Raw genomic sequence first — 22,365 nt, 5'->3', positions numbered from 1 at the left:
GTTTAAGACATTTTGACCCCATTTCCTGGTTTTGTGTCCGCTGTGGATCCCAACCTCTATGTGTTTATTATACAACAAATGCAATTCTGTCAGCATTTCTAATTTAGAACGCCTTTGATTTAAACATGAGGGTTTTAAAATGAAACGTCCATGTGACTTTTATGACAAAAGCTATTCGATCTTAATTTTTTGTTTTAACATCCAAAAGTTTTATACACAGTCCATAATTAAACAACTAGGTGTGTATGAGTAAGATTATATCTAATGTCACACGAGCAGCACCAAATCACGCATGTGTCTGTGTGTGTGTGTGTGCAACAGGCTGTTTATGTGTGGGCGTGTTTATGAGCCTGTGTCTTTGCAAGGTGTGTGTGCGTGTGTGTGTGTGTGTGTGTGTGTGTGTGTGTGTGTGTGTGTGTGTGTGTTTGCATGGGGGGTCTATGATGTCTCTGTTTGTTACTAAAGTTTTGATATTAAGTCTGTGTCCTCATTGACAATAAGTAAGGGTTTTTAGATGTAGGCTTTATTACACAGATACTGATTAAATCATGTTATGCATTATTTGCGATTTAAAGAAACTTAAAAGGTTTAAGACATTTTATCTCACATTGTGGTGTTGTTTTTTAATTAATGTAACCTTAAAACCCTCTGTTATCCATTTAGGGAACAATAAAATGTTAGCAAATATTATTTATCAAAGTTGACGATGTTATAAGCCAGGATGTCACTAACGTGACAACAAACATTTATTTAAAGACAAAACATTTTAACAAAATTGCCATGGCTTACAGAGACACACTAGACTTAATAATAAAAATAAAAATATACTATTCGAACATCCTAACCTGGTATTAGGTTAGATTAGGTTTTAAGGTCAATCAGCGTCTTTAGCTTTACAACTTACAGCACAAAACCCCCAATGACAGGATTTTTATGAAGTGGAGCAGACCCTTGGTATGCCTGTGGGGTTAGGTACAACTAAGGTCAACATCTATCAGTGCATAATAAGCAAACATGAAATTATATTTTAACTATGGTTTGTTAATGATGTTGCTAGGTTCGCGTATTTTTTCTGAAACAAACTTTTCTTTTCAAACTTAGTTAGGATACACACGTTTGTCGCCTCAAACACCTGATCAAAGTTTTTCTTCGCTAGCGACAACTAATGTCTGAGATTTTGTAAATTCATCAGATGTTTCTTACTTGTGTATTTTCTTAAACAAACTTTTTCTTTTCAATCTTAGACAGTCTTCATACGTTTGTCTTTCGATAAGTTGTTCATAGTTTTTCTTCGCTAGTGTCAACTCATGTATGAGATTTGTAAATTTCATCATATGTTCTTACATGTGTATTTTCTGAAACAAATTTATGCTTTTCAAACTCAGGTAGTCATCATACTTTTGTCTCTACATACATTTGTTCAAAGTTTCTTGTAGCTAGTGTCAACTGATGTCTGAGATTTTGTAAATTCAACAGATGGTCTTACGTGTGTATTTCTTAAACAAACATGTTGCTGTTCAAACTTAGGCAGTGTTCATACGTTTGTCTTTTCATAAGTTGTTCATAGTTTTTATTTGTTAGCGTCAACTAATGACAGAGATTTTGTAAACTCATCAGATTCAAACAAAACTCATTCATTTCTGTAGTTTATGTAACACCTTGTCAAACTCTTAAAGGTAGTACTATCTGTTTAAAACAACAATGCAAAGTATTTTAGATTTACTTGATAAATCTTTTACATCAAAACAAACTAGGATAGCAATATGTTTGAATCTGTAACAGGTGATACCACCAATAGCGTGATGTACATAACAAAGTCTGTAAAATAATAAAGATTGATTAGGTTTTTATTTAGTAAACCTTTTAACACAAAGTGTAGAGTCTTTTGTATGTAACAACAAAGATGCGATGAAACAACGCAAAACAAGAGAGGATGCGTTTGTTAAAACACATATAAATTAAGATGCATACATCTACAAATGGGGCAATGTCTTTAATCTATTGGTCCCGAATTTAGAGGCTATACGGCCAAACTATTTCAAACATTGCCCCATTTGTAGATGTATGCATCTTAATTTATATGTGTTTTAACAAACGCATCCTCTCTTGTTTTGCGTTGTTTCATCGCATCTTTGTTGTTACATACAAAAGACTCTACACTTTGTGTTAAAAGGTTTACTAAATAAAAACCTAATCAATCTTTATTATTTTACAGACTTTGTTATGTACATCACGCTATTGGTGGTATCACCTGTTACAGATTCAAACATATTGCTATCCTAGTTTGTTTTGATGTAAAAGATTTATCAAGTAAATCTAAAATACTTTGCATTGTTGTTTTAAACAGATAGTACTACCTTTAAGAGTTTGACAAGGTGTTACATAAACTACAGAAATGAATGAGTTTTGTTTGAATCTGATGAGTTTACAAAATCTCTGTCATTAGTTGACGCTAACAAATAAAAACTATGAACAACTTATGAAAAGACAAACGTATGAACACTGCCTAAGTTTGAACAGCAACATGTTTGTTTAAGAAATACACACGTAAGACCATCTGTTGAATTTACAAAATCTCAGACATCAGTTGACACTAGCTACAAGAAACTTTGAACAAATGTATGTAGAGACAAAAGTATGATGACTACCTGAGTTTGAAAAGCATAAATTTGTTTCAGAAAATACACATGTAAGAACATATGATGAAATTTACAAATCTCATACATGAGTTGACACTAGCGAAGAAAAACTATGAACAACTTATCGAAAGACAAACGTATGAAGACTGTCTAAGATTGAAAAGAAAAAGTTTGTTTAAGAAAATACACAAGTAAGAAACATCTGATGAATTTACAAAATCTCAGACATTAGTTGTCGCTAGCGAAGAAAAACTTTGATCAGGTGTTTGAGGCGACAAACGTGTGTATCCTAACTAAGTTTGAAAAGAAAAGTTTGTTTCAGAAAAAATACGCGAACCTAGCAACATCATTAACAAACCATAGTTAAAATATAATTTCATGTTTGCTTATTATGCACTGATAGATGTTGACCTTAGTTGTACCTAACCCCACAGGCATACCAAGGGTCTGCTCCACTTCATAAAAATCCTGTCATTGGGGGTTTTGTGCTGTAAGTTGTAAAGCTAAAGACGCTGATTGACCTTAAAACCTAATCTAACCTAATACCAGGTTAGGATGTTCGAATAGTATATTTTTATTTTTATTATTAAGTCTAGTGTGTCTCTGTAAGCCATGGCAATTTTGTTAAAATGTTTTGTCTTTAAATAAATGTTTGTTGTCACGTTAGTGACATCCTGGCTTATAACATCGTCAACTTTGATAAATAATATTTGCTAACATTTTATTGTTCCCTAAATGGATAACAGAGGGTTTTAAGGTTACATTAATTAAAAAACAACACCACAATGTGAGATAAAATGTCTTAAACCTTTTAAGTTTCTTTAAATCGCAAATAATGCATAACATGATTTAATCAGTATCTGTGTAATAAAGCCTACATCTAAAAACCCTTACTTATTGTCAATGAGGACACAGACTTAATATCAAAACTTTAGTAACAAACAGAGACATCATAGACCCCCCATGCAAACACACACACACACACACACACACACACACACACACACACACACACACGCACACACACCTTGCAAAGACACAGGCTCATAAACACGCCCACACATAAACAGCCTGTTGCACACACACACACACAGACACATGCGTGATTTGGTGCTGCTCGTGTGACATTAGATATAATCTTACTCATACACACCTAGTTGTTTAATTATGGACTGTGTATAAAACTTTTGGATGTTAAAACAAAAAATTAAGATCGAATAGCTTTTGTCATAAAAGTCACATGGACGTTTCATTTTAAAACCCTCATGTTTAAATCAAAGGCGTTCTAAATTAGAAATGCTGACAGAATTGCATTTGTTGTATAATAAACACATAGAGGTTGGGATCCACAGCGGACACAAAACCAGGAAATGGGGTCAAAATGTCTTAAACAATAAAAAGGTTCTTAACGCCATAAGAGCGCCTCAGCGTACGTTCTCTGGCAACTGTGGTTCGCGCATTCATGTGTTTTAATCAGAGCCTTGATTAAAGAATTCACTAAATCTAAAATTAAACCCTTATTTTGTCAGAGCGGCCAGAATTACATTTTATTGTGTAATAAACACATATTCCCTGTTGGTTTTAAGATGTCATTAATTTAAAACAAACCCCATAAGATGATTTGAAAATGTCTTTAATCGTTTAAAAAAAAGTTTCTTAACGGTGTATATGAACACTCATCCGCGTATGTTCTCTATTGTAAACGCTGGTACACAATCTAATGGCGTGATCAGAATATTGTGCACGAAAAGATTAAGATTTTATTTATATTAAAATAAATACCCTTTAGTCTAAAGACTATAGTATTGTTGGGACCCCGGTGATTTTGACACCGTTCATCGCTATACACATACTGAATATTTCATTAAATAATTTGTTACAACCAAATGCTTTATTTTTGTCAATGTGCTATTACATTTTTTACCACTACAGTTTTAAAAAGACCCTAGTTTACAACCCGCCACCTGCTGTGAACAGCCATCATCTCCCACACACTGTTATAAGACCAGCATCAGAAACAGAAAAATATCTGCTCAGAAAATATAGCTTATAGTTAAATAGATAATAGTACATTTAAGTTTAACCAGTTACAACTAAAATATTTTATTCTTGCGTGACTTTAAAGAAGTCTATTGACAAAACAAACGTATATATATCAAGTTGTATTTATAAGATAGACGCAGTCATTTGTCCTAAAATCTAAAATAATAATTTATTTTTGTCAGAGCAGACACTATAAGACTCTTTGTATAATATACACATATTAACACATGTTTTAAGAAGCCTTTAATTAAAAATAAAACCCCAAAATGGGGTGAATACGTCTTAAAAACATTTAAAAGTTTATTAACGTCATATGTAAGTTTCTCTGTCACCATCTGTGCACGTATACACATGTCTTAGTCAGAGACTTGGTTAAAGACTCCCCTAAATCTAAAATAAAATCCTATTTTGTCATAGTGGACAGAATTACATTTATTAAGGTTATTTTAAAACGGCATATATGAACACTCACCCGGCGCTTTGTCAGGCACCGTCGGATCTTTAATACGTGTGAATCTATAGAGCAGGTCATGAAAAGATTCACGGAACTCATGAATCGTTTAAAATTTTATTTAGTTTAGACTTTCGTCTAAAGATTATAGTATTGCCGGCTCCGAAGGTTATGGCTCAGATCATTGCTTAAACTATACACGTATACGGAATATTTCATTAAATAACTTGTGATGTTACAAACAAATGTTTTAATCGTAGCATTGTTCATGATTTGTCTAAATCTAAAATAAACATTTTACTTTTTTGACACCGTAATGGGGGATTGTTTTACCAACATTGAGTTTTAGAAATCTTTAATCGCTTTACAACACGCACCCCTGTGAAAGAATGCAGGTCTTGTGCGAAAGGAGGGAGGAAGGGTGATATCTGACATCAAATGCCTAAACACAAGCTGTCACACGAGCCGTCATTAAACATAACAGCATACGCTTGACATAAAACACACACAGTCAATTGATCTAAAATCTAATATAAAAATTTATTTATGTCAGAGCAGACAATATAAGACTCATTGTAAAATATACACATTTTCACACATGTTTTAAGAAGCCTTTGATTAAAAATAAACCCTAAAATGCGGTGAAAACGTCTTAAACAAGCTCTGTGGACAAATCAAACTAGGTATCCAGTATCCGAAATGTTTTAAATCCAATTTGCCACAAAATGTTTAAAATGTCCCCAGACAAATCCAAAAAGTCTCTGATTTTAATCTTTTTTAAAGATACGTCCAAAGCGTTGTGGTCTGTATCCTAACCTGTAAACAGATAAAAACAAAGTTATTAGGACAAATATCTAAATAAAACAATTTTCTTATGCAAGATAAACGTACCGTGGAGATCCGCTATATATTTTGCAATAGTACACACAACGTTCGCTTTGCCTCTGATATCCAAACCTTTAAAACAGATAACACATGTTATTAGAAAATATTAAACCAAACCAGTTTGTTTAAATCTATTGTAACAGGATTAAATAAAAACACACCGGACAACACGAGCCAGTCGGCGTCTCTTTTGTTCCAAGATTTCCGTGTTACGCTGCGGGAGGTTCTAGTCTCGGTCTGACTTTTTTGTTCAGGCCACTCTTCTCCGCGATTTACCAGGAATAGTTAATACCAGTTTAGACAATTTCGCTGCAATACCAGAGATCGAATTTTTAGTTTTTAAATAAATCATACAAAATACTGGCACGAACACAGCGAAACACATACATACCAATAGACTTGAGTATAACAGCTCTGCTCCATCCAAACTGATTCCGGGAGATCTCTTGTCGCTCCCCAATAAAGGTTCGGTCATAAACTTTCAAAGATTACATCACACGACCCCCACACAAACACACACTGACATAATATCAGCATCAGAAAACTTTGTGTCTGAACAGAAAATAGACTAGTTCGATAGAAAATATCGGCTTTAAGTTTAACCAGTTACAACTAAAATATTTTATTCTTGCGTGACTTTAAAGAAGTCTCTTTACAAAACAAACGTATTATCAAGTTGTATTTATAAGACACACGCAGTCAATTCCCCTAAACCTAAAAAATACTTTATTTTTGTCAGAGCAGACAATATAAGACTCTTTGTATAATATACACATATTCACACATGTTTTAAGAAGCCTTTAATTAAAAATAAAACCCCAAAATGGGGTGAATACGTCTTAAAAACATTTAAAAGTTTATTAACGTCATATGTAAGTTTCTCTGTCACCATCTGTGCACGTATACACATGTCTTAGTCAGAGACTTGGTTAAAGACTCCCCTAAATCTAAAATAAAATCCTATTTTGCCATAGTGGACAGAATTACATTTATTAACATTATTTTAAAATGGCAGATATGAACACTCACCCGGCGCTTTGTCAGGCACCGCCGGATCTTTAATACGCGTGAAACTATAGTGCAGGTTATGAAAAGATTCACGGAATTCCTGAACCGTTTAAAAATTTATTTAGTTTAGACTATCGTCTAAAGAATGTAGTATTGACGGCTCCGAAGGTAATGGCTCAGGTCATTGCTTAAACTATACCCGTATACAGAATATTTAATTAAATAACTTGTGATGTTACAATCAAAAGTTTTAATCAGAGACATGGTTAAAGATTCCCCTAAATCTAAAATAAATTCCTATTTTGCCATAGTGGACAGAATTACATTTATTAACTTTATTTTAAATGACAGATATGAACAATCACCCGACGCTTTGTCAGACACCGCCGGATCTTTAATACGTGTGAAACTGTAGACCAGGTCATGAAAAGATTCCCGGACTTCGTGAACCGTTTAAAATTTTATTTAGTTCAGACTTTGTGTCTGATCAGAAACTATAGCTCGATAGAAAACATCGGCTTTAAGCGTAGCCTGGTACATCTAATATATATATATATATATGATTAGTGATTGCCTTTAAATAAACTTATGCTGTTGCAAAACTTTAGATTCAACAACACACCCGCGGTGTGAAAGTCAGTATTGAGAAGCGCACGGGGCGAGCAAAGGTGGGAGGATGGTTGAGGTCTGACATCAAATGTCAATAAACAGTAAATGTCGAAACACGAGCCGTCATTAAACATGACACCATACGCTTAACATAAAACACACTCAGGAAAAACAATCACTCTAAATGACCGGCAATAAAACCATTAAATACTTTCTGTCTAAAGTTGACAACTTGTACAGATTTTGATTGATGGTCCCGCCCCCCTGTCAAAGGGGTCATAAAAACGACCTGTCAACGGGTGGGGGAGGGGGTCATAAAAGTTTGACGAATGGTGTCCCGCTACAACTACTAATGTGGTATCGATGCCGATACCCGATACCAGTATCGGTATCGGTGCATCCCTAGTTATAGTTATAGTTATAGTTATCATTATAATGTGAACAGCCCTTTATAAATACAAGCCCTAATCTGATTCAAAAAATGCAGATGACCAAGCTGATCGATCAACTTTGCCTGTAAGTTAACTCCTGTTAGCAACTGAATCTTTTAAACATGGTAAGGAGCGTCACATGTCCGGCTGACATCAGAGGTATTCAGACCAATCACAACGTACAGATTAGCTGGCCCATGAAGGAAACAGAGCTTTTCAGATCCTTGCATTTCAGAAAGAGAGTGAAATCTGGAGCTACAAAAATCTACGGTGGATATAATTTTTGTGGTTTTTAACCATAAACCATAAAACCACACATTGTATTATACCAAATAGACAAAATAACATTGTATTTTAGGCATGGGCGTCGGAAGCAAATTAAAAGTGGGTGGGTCCCCACATAACCCCCCCCCCGAAAAATAAATTTACTGCAATAGATGACATTTTCATGTTTCCTTTTAATTAGCCTGAACATTTGCGTTTATTAAATTAAAGACAATAGCCTATTGCGGTCGAAATTCTGGTAATAGCCCTTTAAATATTTTGCAAATAATGACAGATGTCATGTTTCATTTATCTTTCTCTGTGTCATTTTTTTTCTCTACTCTGCTGACAGTAGGCTACAATGTTTATTTTTTATTTTGAGGAAATAAAAGGTAAGAAAAACGAATGAAGGTAAACTGATACAACTTTTGTACCTTTTTTATTTGTTATACCCAATCTCTCTTTCTCTCTCTTAGAGAAATATAAATGTGAGATTCTGGAAATTAGATCACTAATTTATGGTATCCGTCGGGAAACAATGCTGTCATAAGAGTTTGAGCATGTGTACTTCTAAAACACAATCGATTAAACAGAGGTATGACTTTATGAATTCTGCAAATGTACCTCGCAAATAATAACAATACGTAAAGACGTTAATATCGCAAATGAAAAGTAATTGGCTTCTGTAAAAAAAACTTGAAAATTATCCAGCGATCGTGGCACCATAATCAAAATTAACTATTTTACAGCAGTAATTATATTTTAACGAGTAGCCTATACTTTTAACGTTTGAAAGGAACCACATTTAGTGCTGTGTTAATTATCATTAAAAGCAAAACGGGAGTCTCTGTGCCTCCGCGACAGACGCAATTCTTCTGGCATCTCTCCTCATCATCTCCTCCTTTTTTCTTCTGTGTCTTGAACTTGGGGCTCGAGTCCGACCTAAGGTTTGAGCTGCCTTTAAGAACACCAAGCTAAGTTCGTTTACCGTTAATTATTAAGACTAAATGGGCAGGCAAACTCGTGAAACAATGAAAGTAAAATAATCCGCTTTAATATGGTTTTACACGTCTATAGAAAATATACTATAAATAAAGCAGTTATTAATTTTCCTAATGCATGGTTGTTTGACATTTACTTCTGTTTAAAACGTTATACATTTGGAAAATGAGGTTTTCAGCACTATGTTCGAACAGCAACTCAGCGTCCACTCACCCCCGCGAATTATGTTTAAAAGCTGAAACGGGTCCGCGGTGTAAAAAAAGCAAAGGTTAGGGATCCCTGCTCTAGTGGAATGGATTTGGACTAACAGCGCTTTGATAAGTGAACAGACAAATGCGCTAAATTAGAGAAAAAGTGGGTGGGTCCATTATCATTGGTCTTAAAAAGTGGGTGGGTCCTGTCCCACCCACGTATAATGGTTCCGACGCCCATGATTTTAGGAATGAAATAGGTGAAATTTAACATGTACTGACACACACTTACATACCAAAAGAAATGTAAAATCATGAAACGGGAATAGGGGCTCTTAAATGTACGGTGGAAATCTATGATGGGGTGTAAAGAACTGGAAGTAATGATTTAAAACCTGAAACTGTCACACTGATATCATCATCTAACATAGTGAACATGTAAAGCCAGTAAGTCCAATATCTTTTGCATAATATATGTGCAAAAATACCAATTACTTAATAACGAATAACTAAACTATTAATGCAAATGGGCATACAATAGTCATATTTCTACTTTTAACCCCCCCCCCCCAGTTCATCAGCCTCATTGACATATACTAATAATTTTTCTGCAGAGGTGGGCAGTAGGGAAGTATTTTTACTTTCTACATTTTTCAAGTATTGGTATTTTATCAGTATTTTTTTTAAACATACATTTCAAAGCATAAAATCATAATTTTTACTCCACTACATTTCATAAATACAATATATTTTTACATTTAAAATAGAAGTACATTAAACATCTAATACCTTCTTATTTTTACATAAAAAATTGCGAAAGCATGCAATTTTAATGTGATTAGGAATTAAATAAATTTTAATGTGTAATATAAAGGAATAAACGGTATGATTCTATGCTTTAGAATGTAGTGAAGTTACATTTTTAAATTATAAAGTAAAATGTACAGTATTTGAAAGTAAAAGGTGTAAGTTACCATATTATGCATGTACTTTATGGTAAAATAATGATTAAATTATAGTTTCTAAAAGTAAAAAAGTCGCTGTGAAATTTAAGAACAAAGGAGCTTTATATTAACAGATATTAACATATCAGTTAATTTATACCATGGTCTGTTTAAATACTTGATTCTGATTGGCTGGAAGGTGTGCATTAAAACTGTTTAATGCACAGGTAGTTCCAGTCAGTTTAATTACAGTTAGAAATAATCTGCTATTATAAACATTGGTAACCATAGTAACACAGTTACACTTGCAGAGAGAGCGAGCGAGCGAGACATAAGTGCATCTCTCTTTAAAGTGCGCAGGTTTTATTTCAGCACTACTTTATTTAAAGCGGATGGAGTGCGAGCCTTAACTTAAAAATGACTGTCATTTTTACCCGTCTGTTAAAAACATTACACTGTAAACATTAATTACAGCTTTAACTTGGCAAATAACCAAGGTATAAGCGGGATAATCCACGGCTAGCCATGCATTAAAGGGTTTTAATGCACTTCGCAGAGACACTCCGCTACGCGTCGGGTGGTTCTTCGCCTCTACGTCGTGCATTAAAACCCTTTAATGCATGGCTAGCCGTGGATTATCCCTTACTAAGTGCACGGTTAAGAATTGTAGTTTACAAAACGTTGCCATGAAAAATACAGTTAAGAATTGTGAAATATACAGAAAGAAAATGCCACCGTATTTTAACAGTTTTTAACTTCCAAGTTGTTTATAAGTTTGCTGTATTTTTACGGAGATTTTCTGGCAACTACAGTATACCACTAATGAATACTTACATTTTCACATAGGGATCGGAGAAACCATTGACGTCCATGGCGGCCAGATGAGCGCAACGTTGCACTCCGACACACAAGCCCCCTCGTTGCCCCTCTCCGTCTCCCTCTTCAGGTGGGGGAACAAACTGCAACGTGAGCAACAGACGGCCTCTCTCTTCCAGACTGGTCAACTGTTCATTCTCCCACTGCAGGAGAGAAACATCAAAATGAGAGGTATGGACATCCAAAGAGGAGAAGATATTGATTTATTCTGGCATGAAGGAGAAATGGGATGGTGGGTGGTGAGTAAGATGTTTTAGATGCCATGCGAGAGTGAGGTTGAGAGAATATACGCAATTAATCAACTTTATTAAAAGTGACAGACCAGGAGATCCAGCACACTGTACAACAAACCAATGAAAAGAATTCCCTCTGGGTAAAATCTTGAGTATGTTCAACATGTTCGATAATTATAAACAGCTGCTCGTGATGTTACTGTGATTCGACATGGTTGATTTTCTATTTGGAGTACAGTTGAATTTAAATGCATTTTTTTGTTGAGAAAAATTACTTTTTGGTCTTGACTGCAAAGATGACACTTTTCAGACAGAATATCCTGTAAATGCTAATAACGGTTTGAATTCAAAGTTTTGATGTTTATCGTCAAACAACATGTCTCTATTTAAATGACATTATCTGCATTTATGTAAAATCCGAGTTGTAATCTCCCCCCCACACACACAGACAAACAAATCTCATACTCTCATGTAGTGAAAGTGTTTACACACACACACAAATTATTAGAGCATGAGTGAAGCTTATTTGGATGCGCATTAATAATACATGCAAAGAATGCTGAAGTGCGACTCTCAATATGTAACACTTGCACCAGGAGTGCAATAATATTTACATGAAATATTCTGTAATCCATGTGTTAGCATTAAAACATTTGCTTTGATTACAAGTAGCTGCTGGAGCTTGAGATAGAGAAAATTAAGGATTCGATTTATGCTGAGGTGCACAGCTATATCAGTTTTTCTTGTTGTGCATTAAATTTTTCACATAGTTATTCTTATCATAATATACTTAATCCTCTAATGAGAAAGTGATAACTTAAACTCTATAATTCGTCCTGTAGGCATTGTGATAGTATTTTTGTTGACATTGTATCAAAGATAAAGTTTGCCAATTCTATTACAGCATAATCCTAAAAGTTTGTTACTCTGTCAGAAAAAAATGGTCCCTGTTACTGGGGCAGTACCACAATTATTTTTTAAATCTATTTTATTAAAATACAAACAGAAAATACAGGAAATATGTATAAAAAAAAAATATAATACATTTTCAGTACTAAATGTCTTCTTTATGCATCGTCGGTGTTTAGTGTGACCTCTTTTGGGACTAAACACATCTTGAGTGTTTTTGAGCAGAATGAAGTAAAAAAATTCTTTAAAATTAGAAATAAGAATTTTATTTTATGTAGGTTTAAGAGATCCTGCAGTTTTCCTGCTATTGCGCAACTGGAAGGTGAGTTTACCCTTAAACTTGACACATCAGTTTACATTTTTATACAGTTTTAACAATATACACCTTTCCTGTATTTTCTGGATGTATTCTATAAAATAGACTGTGAAACAATTATATATGATCACTATAACACTGCAAAAACAACAAATCTAAGTGTGACATGGTGGCCTAAGACTTTTGCAAAGTACTGTACCTTTCCACCAAAAGAGTTCATATTAGTACCACATTGTTGTACATTGTTTAAAATACTAAAATATGTAAACATCATTAAATACTTTTATAATATTTTATTACAGTTCAAAAGTAGAATTGTTATATACATAAGAGTGCTACATAATGCCATTGAAGAACCATGTTTTTCTATAAAGTTGAATAAAGAACTTTTAACATCCAAAGAACCAAGAACAAAGTTTTTTGTAATGGAAAAAGTCAGGAGTAATTGACAACCGGCTGTTTAATTATTCGAAAATTATTCACACCCAAGGTGGTAATGCACCATTCAAATAATTCAAAGAACCGCATTCAATTACTATGCTTATAGCACGGTTACCACAGACATTGATAAGACATTGCTCTTAGTTGTTATTTTAAGATATTTGACTGGTAAGGTGTGCGTTTATCAAAAAATAATGCAGAACCGTGGAACATTTCTCAACCAATCAGAATAAAGCATTCAACAGCCCCGCAGCATAAGGTTAGATCAACTACAAAAAGTAAAAAAATGCAATGGTTCTTTGACTGAATGGTTTAATTTCATTCAAGAACGTTTAGTAGCACCTTTATTTTAAAGTCTATAATAAAAATGCCTGTGCATATTTTACTAATTTAAAACCCTTTTCAAGAGCTATGATATAATAATGTTAGAAATGATTTCATCAGTGGCGGCTGGTGACTGCTCATCCGAGGGGCGCAAATTCAAAATATGTCTTCGGAGTGTCATGTGTGTTGTTTGTGTTATCAAAATATGTGTTTGTTGCGTCATGTAAACCATGTGCATCACGTGTTTTGTCAAAATAAGTGCCTGCTGCACACGCGTCAAAACCGTTTATGATAAAAGAGACGCTCACGTTCACAACATACACGCAAGACACTCCCTTAACAGTAAACTCTGTCTGCAGCAGGCACTTATTTTTATTATTTTGACAAGACAGGGTATGCACATAGGCTCAGTTGACACACCAAACACACATTTTGAAATTAAGAACCACACACACATAACGAGCTTCATACATGTTGTGACGAACTTTGCATCGAGCACCCTCGAAAAAGAAGTCATCGGCCGCCACTGGATTTTATAGACAAAAATAGTGTAATACCGTTCCATTTCACAAAGCAAGCAGTAAGCTTCAGACTGGCAGTGTGTTTTCATACCAATGCTCTGGCTTATCCTATCGCAGCCTCCCTTTGTTTTCAGCTGTCTGTCTGTCTCACTCCCTGTCTGCCCACACTGACCAAAAGGACACGATCAATAGAATAATCATCACAGTGTCTCTCCCTCTTTTTGTTTTTATAAAAAGGTCCTTGTTATTCCAGGATCTTTACCTTGCACTCTGAGATTCCTCTTGAAACCCTGTCTGCTACTGTGTGCGTGTGTGTCTGTGTGTGTGCGTGTGTACCCATCAGTGTGAAGCGTGCCAAGGCAAACCTGTTTACTGGCAAGTGTGATGTTTCATTAATCTAATTGAATGAGGAAAGACAGAGATAGTGTGTGTCAGAGAGAGAGAGAGAGAGAGACCGAGAGAGAGTTGGTTTTGCCAGACCTTCATTAATTTACCAGTGTGGAGACACATACAGATAGTGTGCAGACAGTGGGTCGACCTCTGCATTAACTCATAACACAAACAGTGAGCTGAGCAGACCAGCTCAGCCATCTAATGCTCCAGAGACAGACAAAATAACTTCACATAAAAATGTACTGTCACATGAGGTCAATTACACACAAAGAATCACCACTTAGACATCAAACGGTCAGCTGCAATTATTGCAACATCCTATTTGAGTGAGTGGCAATTGTGAGATGGAGTTGTGTTTATATGGAAGCAGGCCGATAAATATGAAATGTTATGGTGGAAATGCATTTCGTAGGGAGTAATATAATTTTCACTGTGAATGTGATGTGTTACATGTGGTATGTCAGAAAAATGGTCAAAAAAGCTGTTACTGGAACAGTACCCTTTACATTTTTTATTTGGTTTATATTTGGTGCCAATATGTGCCTACATTATGATGTACTATTAAGAACTTTTAAGGAACAAAGGTGTATTTTTAGAAAGAGTAGTGACAGCTAGGGACCTTTTCTTTCTGTGATTCGTTTTTTCTTTTTCCTGACAGTGTATAAAATGCAAATTTCAACACTTGAACAAAAATGCCAAATGCAAAATCCACTTGTAAAATGCATTTTTTACAAGTTTTAACAAATTTGCTTCAGTATAGCAGATGGTGCAGTATTTGTATTTTTCCTTTGACAGCATGACTGTTCCCCACTAATTAAAATGACAATTGTATTTCTGAATGAGATAAATCAGTTTAGTGCTGGTTTTAATGTTTTAACTTGAATTGCTGGGGTTTTGGCTGCTGTGCTTTATTGAGATTTCAAACTAATGACCCTCATCATGCAGACGGACTAATGATAATGAGGGGGAGTATCCAGCAGGTAAACAGGTGCGCGGCGAGGCCAACAACACACACAGCTTTCATATTGAAATTTTGATGATTAGCAGGCAGATGGTGTGTCATCAGCCTCCAACAGAATCTGTATGTTTGCCAGTCATGACACCAAATCAAGAGCTTTAAATAAACTTTTATATGTGAATGTTGCGCCATAAAGTCCCCACTATAGCGCCGTGTGAGGTACGATGTGTCATCTATCAAACTGTGCATAACCGTTCTAATTTCAGAAAAGTACACCATAAAAATGTGATCAAGATGCAACACCGAGTCAATTTTTGGCTATGCTTGGAGTGGAATAGTCAACCTACATAATAATATACATTTAATATTATATATTTATATAAAGAAATAAACAGTGTCAGTGAGTTCTCAATGATAACTTACAATAGGGTGGATATCCAAAATTTGAGTGAATACCAATTTAGTCTGTTCCTCCACAAAGCTACCCTACAGCTTAATAGCACACAAATCTTAGTTTTCCGGTCAATTTTAACGATAATTGTGTGGTCCCTTTTCATCCTCTTTGAAGCTTGAAAGCTCCAGTCCGCGTTTACTGTAATTGTGTCGAATAAAGCAACCTCAAAAATATCTCCTTTTGTGTTTCACAGCTTCAAACATCATGAGGGTGAGTAAATAATGGCAGAATTAAATGCTGGGTGAACTCTTCCTATACCCAAAAAGTGTGTCAGTTCTCCCCTACTTAGTTTTTCTCCACATTTTACTGTCAGGAAAAATGGTCCCTGGCTGTCACTGGGTCGGTATCCTTTCAAAAAAGTACACCTTTGCACCAAAAGAGTTCACATTAGTATATCAGAAGTGCATATTAGTACCAAAGAGTGCATATTATGGCACTTTTCCATTGCATAGTACCCCACGGTTTAGTTTAGTTTGGGTCGGGTCAGCTCACCTCACTTTGGCGTGGTTAGCTTTTCCATCGAGTTTAGTATCACTTCGGAGTGGGAGGGATTATAGGCGTGTCGTTATATTTACGCTGCCTACTGCTGTGACATCATCAGAGCGTTGTTGTACATTCCCATACATTCATTTCTCAGTCTGCCACAAAATTAAAATTGGCCACCACAAATAGATGTTTGCACATCGCGTTTATAACTACCTCTGTCTCACATGACAGTTTCTGTTCAAACACCCGACCCGTGGCGTCAGTCGACGGCGCTCCGCTGAGCCTCATTCAAGTTGCATTTAAGCATATATAATGCGGACGTGCACGTCGCGAATGTGCCGCCACAAATTGCAAGTCTGGAAAAAACTGTTATGGTGTCCCGGATTCTCAACCTGCGGATGTTTTTCATCGCTAAAAGGGTGTTTGGAAACTTATAGCAGAACACAGATAACAACATGTTTGCTTGAGACAGCGCAAGCTAGCAGTAAGCTAAAGCTAATATTTACATTATAGCGATGACGTGACGATTCTCTCAGACCAATCAGTGACCTACAGTGTTTTCGCGTCACGTTTGGTATCAGCTCGGGTCGCTTGGAACCCCAACCGAGGTGGTACGAAAAAAAGTATCGGGTACTACGTACTGCACCCAATGGAAAAGCTCCCAAAAGTAAGCTGACCCGACCCAAACTAAACTAAACCGTGGGGTACTATGCAATGGAAAAGCGCCATTAGTACCTCAAAGGTACATACTGGTACCAAATGCATAACCTAAATGGAATATATTAGGACTTTTTATACAGACAAATATATACGCAATGGTTACAAAGACAGAAACTGTACAGAACAGGAATTTTCTAGAATAGTACATGCTTGACAAATTTTACAACCAGAGCCGATCGTCCATATACGCAGGCTACGTGAGCTGCATAGGGCCCCGCACCACTAGGGGGGCCCCTTGTGCTTAACTACATGCAACGCTGCACAGACCAACTGGCGAGTGACATCATTGTGGCGCGAGAGCCATTCAAAATGATAGCAAACAGTCTGATCTCACGATACATTAATTCCTGTTGTCAGTCCATCTATGCAGTTCCGCATGTGGTTGACGCGCCTATCGACATGCGTCTTTATTTGGATATGGTTTAAAGCTATCCGCCTGGAGCAGGAAAGACAAGCGCCATAAAGGCGAGGTGTAAAAGATTAAGATTACATTAATGTTTTTATATTCCTATTTAGTCTAGACTGACCATGCAATGGATTTATAACAAACACTGCAGTCCAAATCCCTAGATTCAGTTGTAGTCCAGTGTGTTTTATTAGAAGTGCTTCTACACAATAATAATCAAAATCTTTCATATGTGTTAAAATAATAAACCCATTTATTCATGCAAGATGTTGTGTGACTCCTGTTAGCATTTTAAAACAATGCATATTATGTTTAATGTTCTGGTATAGAATGATTTATGTGTTTTGGTGTGTTTATCTGTGGAGTCTAATCATGCCTTTGTTTTTAAACAACTTGGAATACCTGTTGACTTGTTTGTTATAGTTTATCTGACAGCTATTTTGGTTTTATTTCATTCATAATTTTAAATTTGTTTCCCTGATGTTCTACATCTCTTAAAAAATAATATATTTGGCAGTAGACCTTGTTTTCTGAGTACTGATGTACAGCTATAAGATAATACGTGTTTTGATTAACATTTTGTTTATAGCTACATTTAAGCAGTGACAGTGAATGTTTTTTTAAGAACGTGATGACAGGGCCCCCTCACAAAGTTGCTTAGGGCCCCCAGAAGGCCAGGATCGGCTCTGTTTACAACATATATTAGGACTTTTTAAAAGGTATAGTTACAGCTTGGGACCATTTTTTTAACTTTTTTTGTGACAGTGTACAGTCAGGAAAATGTGAACAATTTTTGCTTTTTTATGTCCTTGCTGGTTAGATTAATCCATCAAAATTGGTGTATGAATGTGTGAGTGAATGGGTGAATGTGAGGCAAAAATATTAGGTATGTGAAAGCGCTATAAATACAGTCCATTTACCATTTAGTGCATCTTTAAAAAAATACTTGAATAAAAAGCAAAAATGGCAATTGTTCAAACTTGGACATTGCTTTTGGCCATTCCTGTACTTTCTTTCCTTCTTCTATTTTTATCTCTGGTTTCCGTTTTTTTAATGTTGTCTTTTAGCAAACCTTTAGCTTTGCCTCTGTGATCCTTCTATGCAGTTCAGCAGTTTTCCCCTGTCAGTTTTGCATGCAGTTCTGCCTCCAGAGGTCTGTAAATATGTTGTCTGTCACTCATCCAGCACCTCCTGTCCATTCATAACCCTGTAACCTCTTCATCTTCCCTATCTATGCGGTCTGTTCTTTCTGTGTCTTTGTTCACATAATTCTCCCTTATTTCTCCTCTTCCTTTGCAACTATTATTCTTCTGGTTCCTAGAAATCTCTGGTGCTTTCAGGTGGATGGCAGTATATTCTGGCTTTCAATACTTTCATCTTTTATCAATTTATTAATGAAAGAAATGAGAAACAGAGGCAGAGAGGGAAATAATATAGACAAATAAATGTGTTTAATGCACAAGAGACAGTTTTTCCTGACTGAAAGAGACGGAAAATTGTCTCTGAGCGTTTTAGGAACTGTCAACACTGGCCATTAATAACAGTGGGTGGTGAGTTTGAAGATATTTTGTCTCTCTAGGGCTCATAATGCATCTTATTTTAGTCCTCATTTATGGTTGCCAAATTCAATCTTGTTGACAGGAAGAGCAGGCGCGTGGATTTGCTTAAATGCGAAATACGCAGGAAATAAATCCATCTGTCTGGCCTTTTCAATAGCCGAGAATGTTTTACTCTAGTAATCCTCCTTGTGTCGAGCCGTTTAACAGGTGGTAATGAAAATGCTAATCGATTTACTTCAATGAACTTTTCGTAACGTAGTCAATGTTCTTCTTGAAATGCAGATCCCAATGTGAAAACATTTGAGTGTGAGAGCAGTAATCAGCAGCCAATTATCAGTTTGAAATATTCAAAACCTCATTGCAAACTCATATGCCTAAATGTCAGTGCTTTATTAATTATCTTTCAGAGAGAGAGAGAGAGAGAGAGAGAGAGAGAGAGAGAGAGAGAGAGAGAGAGAGAGAGAGAGAGAGAGAGAGAGAGAGAGAGAGAGAGCATGATTTTGAGGTTGAATACCTCTCTTAGGTAACAGGAAATCCCTCGCAGGGCTGCTCCCATTGCTGTAGGTGAGGGAAGCTGGTAGAGGGACAAACAGAAAAAGGACACACAGATAAAGTTCTGTAAGAAGTAGTGTTTATAAATAGACACCATCATTCATTTCAACACTTCGTATATGTAATAGAGATGCGCGGATGGGCTATTATTTCATCCGCAACCGCATCACAAAACTCATCATCCGTCCGCCATCCATCCGCACCAACGTTTCTGACCAGTTTTCAAAACCGCACCCGCCCGCCATCCGCTGACTGGGCGATGCAAGACGCTGCTGATGACAGCCGCGAGACTAGAAAGCTCTAGAATATCAGCAGTGAACTCAGTCTCCGATCGGCGCACACGGGACAAAAATAAATAAATAAATAAGTAATGTCTAAATTAAACGCACAAATTACATAGTCTGCACTGGTGTCATCCTGATTTACCACTTTGTAAAACTTATTCCAGGCAAACCTTTTCTGACCTTCTATTTCCTTTGTTTTTAATTCTCATTTTTTGAGGCGTTTATAAGAGCTATGTCAAAATGCGTCCTCATTTCTCTGCGCTGTTAATGATAGAACGAAGGGATTCTTAACATGCCGAGGCTATCCCAAACAATTAAAACCTTTATTAAATAAAAGTGTATTAGAAAACTTTTTCTTGTCACTGTTTTAGTATTATAAGTTATGTTTTGTGTTAATATTATTCTGTTTATGTTGCGTATATTTGCAACATAAGGTTGATTATTTGATATACTGTTGAATAGTTTAATCTACATCAATGTGTCATATTTTCTAAAATAAATTAATATTTTTGATTACATATTTATTTTAATAAGTCAGAAATGTCTCCGCTGTTTTCTGCTGACAGGCGCGGTGGGGGCTACTGGGGGCGCGTGCAACAGGTGACGCAAATTATGGGTCCTCAGAAGGCTAGACCGTCTCATTTCAGTTCTCTTTGAGAACTTCTGAGGCTGCCACCCTGAAAGACAGAGTGCTCACCTTTTAAGGTTGCATGCTTAGAAGGACACAGCTAACAAGCAGTCGATCCGCCACCCGCCCGAATCTAATTAAAATATTATTTTTCGTCACGTCATCCGCCCGATCCGCGGTTTATCCGCGGAGTCCGCGGCTGTAACCGCCAACCGCGCATCTCTAATATGTAAATATAGTGTTGTATAGATTGCGCTGGTGTAATCCACATTGCAGCTTTTATTGACCAAGAAACGCCTAAACATTAACAGGTCATGAATTACCAGTGGCGGATGGTAAATTCATAAAGTGTCGTGTGTTGCTCGTCATTACAAAATGTGTGTTCGTTGCATCATTTTTACCATGTGCATCACATGTCTTGTCAAAATACATGCGTGCTGTACACACGTCAAAACCGTTTATGATAAAAGAGACGCCCACATTCACAAAATATTCGCAAGACACAAACTTAACACTGAAGTCAGTATTGTTATATTGCTTGCTGTCTGGCGCCCAAACACTTTTTTTATGTAAATTTTACTGGAGGCTACTTGGAGAGTGTAGAGAGTGACTTATATCATGTGACTCTGTGTCACCGTGGTAACGACACAGGCGATCCGGGGTTTGATTCCCCTTTAAGGCAATTTTTTTATATAAACTTTAACAAGCGGGCACCGTTACACCGTGGCTTGTAAACGTGAGCTATGCTATCTTTAGGCGTTTGAAAAAAATAAAAACCATGAAATAATATTCATCTGACATGCTGGAAGGCACACCGCGGACTTTGTGTCCTTAAGAGTTGTCTTCTTTTCCTTAGCGACAGTGTTACGGCACTTGTGACCTCTAGGGGCGCTAGACGAGAAAAAAAACACATGTCTAGCACCCCCTAGTGGCCAAAAAGTTATGTGGTGTGCCTTTAAACGAGTATCTGGCAAACGCGAACATCTCTTTTATCATAAACCCCTTTGAAGCATTTGCAGCAGGCTCATATTTTGACATCATGCGTGATACACATACGTTTACATGAAGCGCCGAACACATATTTTTACATGAAGGGCAGGGCTTGACATTAACACCCGCCAAATGCGGGTAGATTTCGGCTGTGGCAGGTAAGACAGCCAAGCCCACTAGCCACTTTTAATATATTCATTAGAAATTAATCTATTGATGCCTTACTAGTTTTCATGCACCTAAATCTATGTGATTTATACTGATATACCTGGTATATACCAGCTAATAAATGTAGTCTTAATTTTGAAAGTCAACCTGCATGTAATCTAGCTAAATCTAGTAAAATTACTCAAATTAAAGTCATTTTAGGAGGGCAAAGTCAAGTTTATTCATATAAAATATATTTTACCAGCAACAAAATTGTGGCCAGTGAAAATGCTGAGTGGCTAGTAACTTTGGAAAACAACTAGCCACTTTGGCTGGTGAGCAAAAAAGTTAATGTCAAGCCCTGATGACCGACTCTACATGTTGTGACGAGTTTTGTATCGTGCGCCCTCGAAAAATAAGTCACCGGTCGCCACTGTGACTTACAGAAAGCAACCAGTTTTGTTTTTTTTTGATAGACAACTTTAATCTACTGTTGTGGCAATGGAAACACTGCAATTTCGCATAAACTCCCATATCTACTGCAGAAAAGTTTTTTCGCTTAGGTTAGTAGTTTTTTTTAGGTACTTCGATATCGCAAAACTGCAATTGAAACAGTCTTTTTACTCCACTACATTTTATAATTTCAAGGTTTTGGTTTATATTTAATATTTAATTACATTAAACATCTAGTATTTTTTTAC

At 36.1% G+C, this 22,365-nt stretch overlaps 1 protein-coding gene and 2 long non-coding RNA genes across 4 annotated transcripts in view; 1 reads left to right on the top strand and 2 right to left on the bottom strand.

Annotated features, from left to right (window-relative positions):
- The window catches only part of doc2a (double C2-like domains, alpha), a 48,158-nt gene that overhangs the window by 13,696 nt on the left and 12,097 nt on the right, over positions 1-22,365 (bottom strand). For both annotated transcript variants that reach the window (XM_065280592.2, XM_065280601.2), the window contains exons 7-8: positions 19,578-19,637; positions 11,302-11,486 (exon numbers count right to left, since the gene is read on the bottom strand). In XM_065280592.2, coding sequence (XP_065136664.1) covers positions 11,302-11,486; positions 19,578-19,637 — 245 coding nt within the window. The remainder of the gene's footprint in view (positions 1-11,301; positions 11,487-19,577; positions 19,638-22,365) is intronic.
- LOC135770806 (uncharacterized) overlaps positions 1-22,365 on the top strand; it is a 34,320-nt gene that overhangs the window by 7,374 nt on the left and 4,581 nt on the right. The window contains exon 3 of the long non-coding RNA XR_010542776.2: positions 11,314-11,514. This is a non-coding gene — a long non-coding RNA (uncharacterized lncRNA). The remainder of the gene's footprint in view (positions 1-11,313; positions 11,515-22,365) is intronic.
- LOC135745807 (uncharacterized) lies at positions 5,733-7,968 on the bottom strand. Its single transcript, XR_012336441.1, has 4 exons — positions 6,410-7,968; positions 6,180-6,327; positions 6,025-6,090; positions 5,733-5,949 (listed from the first exon to the last, which is right to left on the bottom strand). It is a non-coding gene; the product is annotated as an uncharacterized lncRNA (long non-coding RNA).

This window comes from Paramisgurnus dabryanus, chromosome 3 (genome assembly GCF_030506205.2).
Source record: "Paramisgurnus dabryanus chromosome 3, PD_genome_1.1, whole genome shotgun sequence".
Classification (NCBI taxonomy): Eukaryota; Metazoa; Chordata; class Actinopteri; order Cypriniformes; family Cobitidae; genus Paramisgurnus; species Paramisgurnus dabryanus.
The sequence above is the reverse complement of the archived record's forward strand: the minus strand, read 5'-3'. Positions and strand labels throughout refer to the sequence as shown.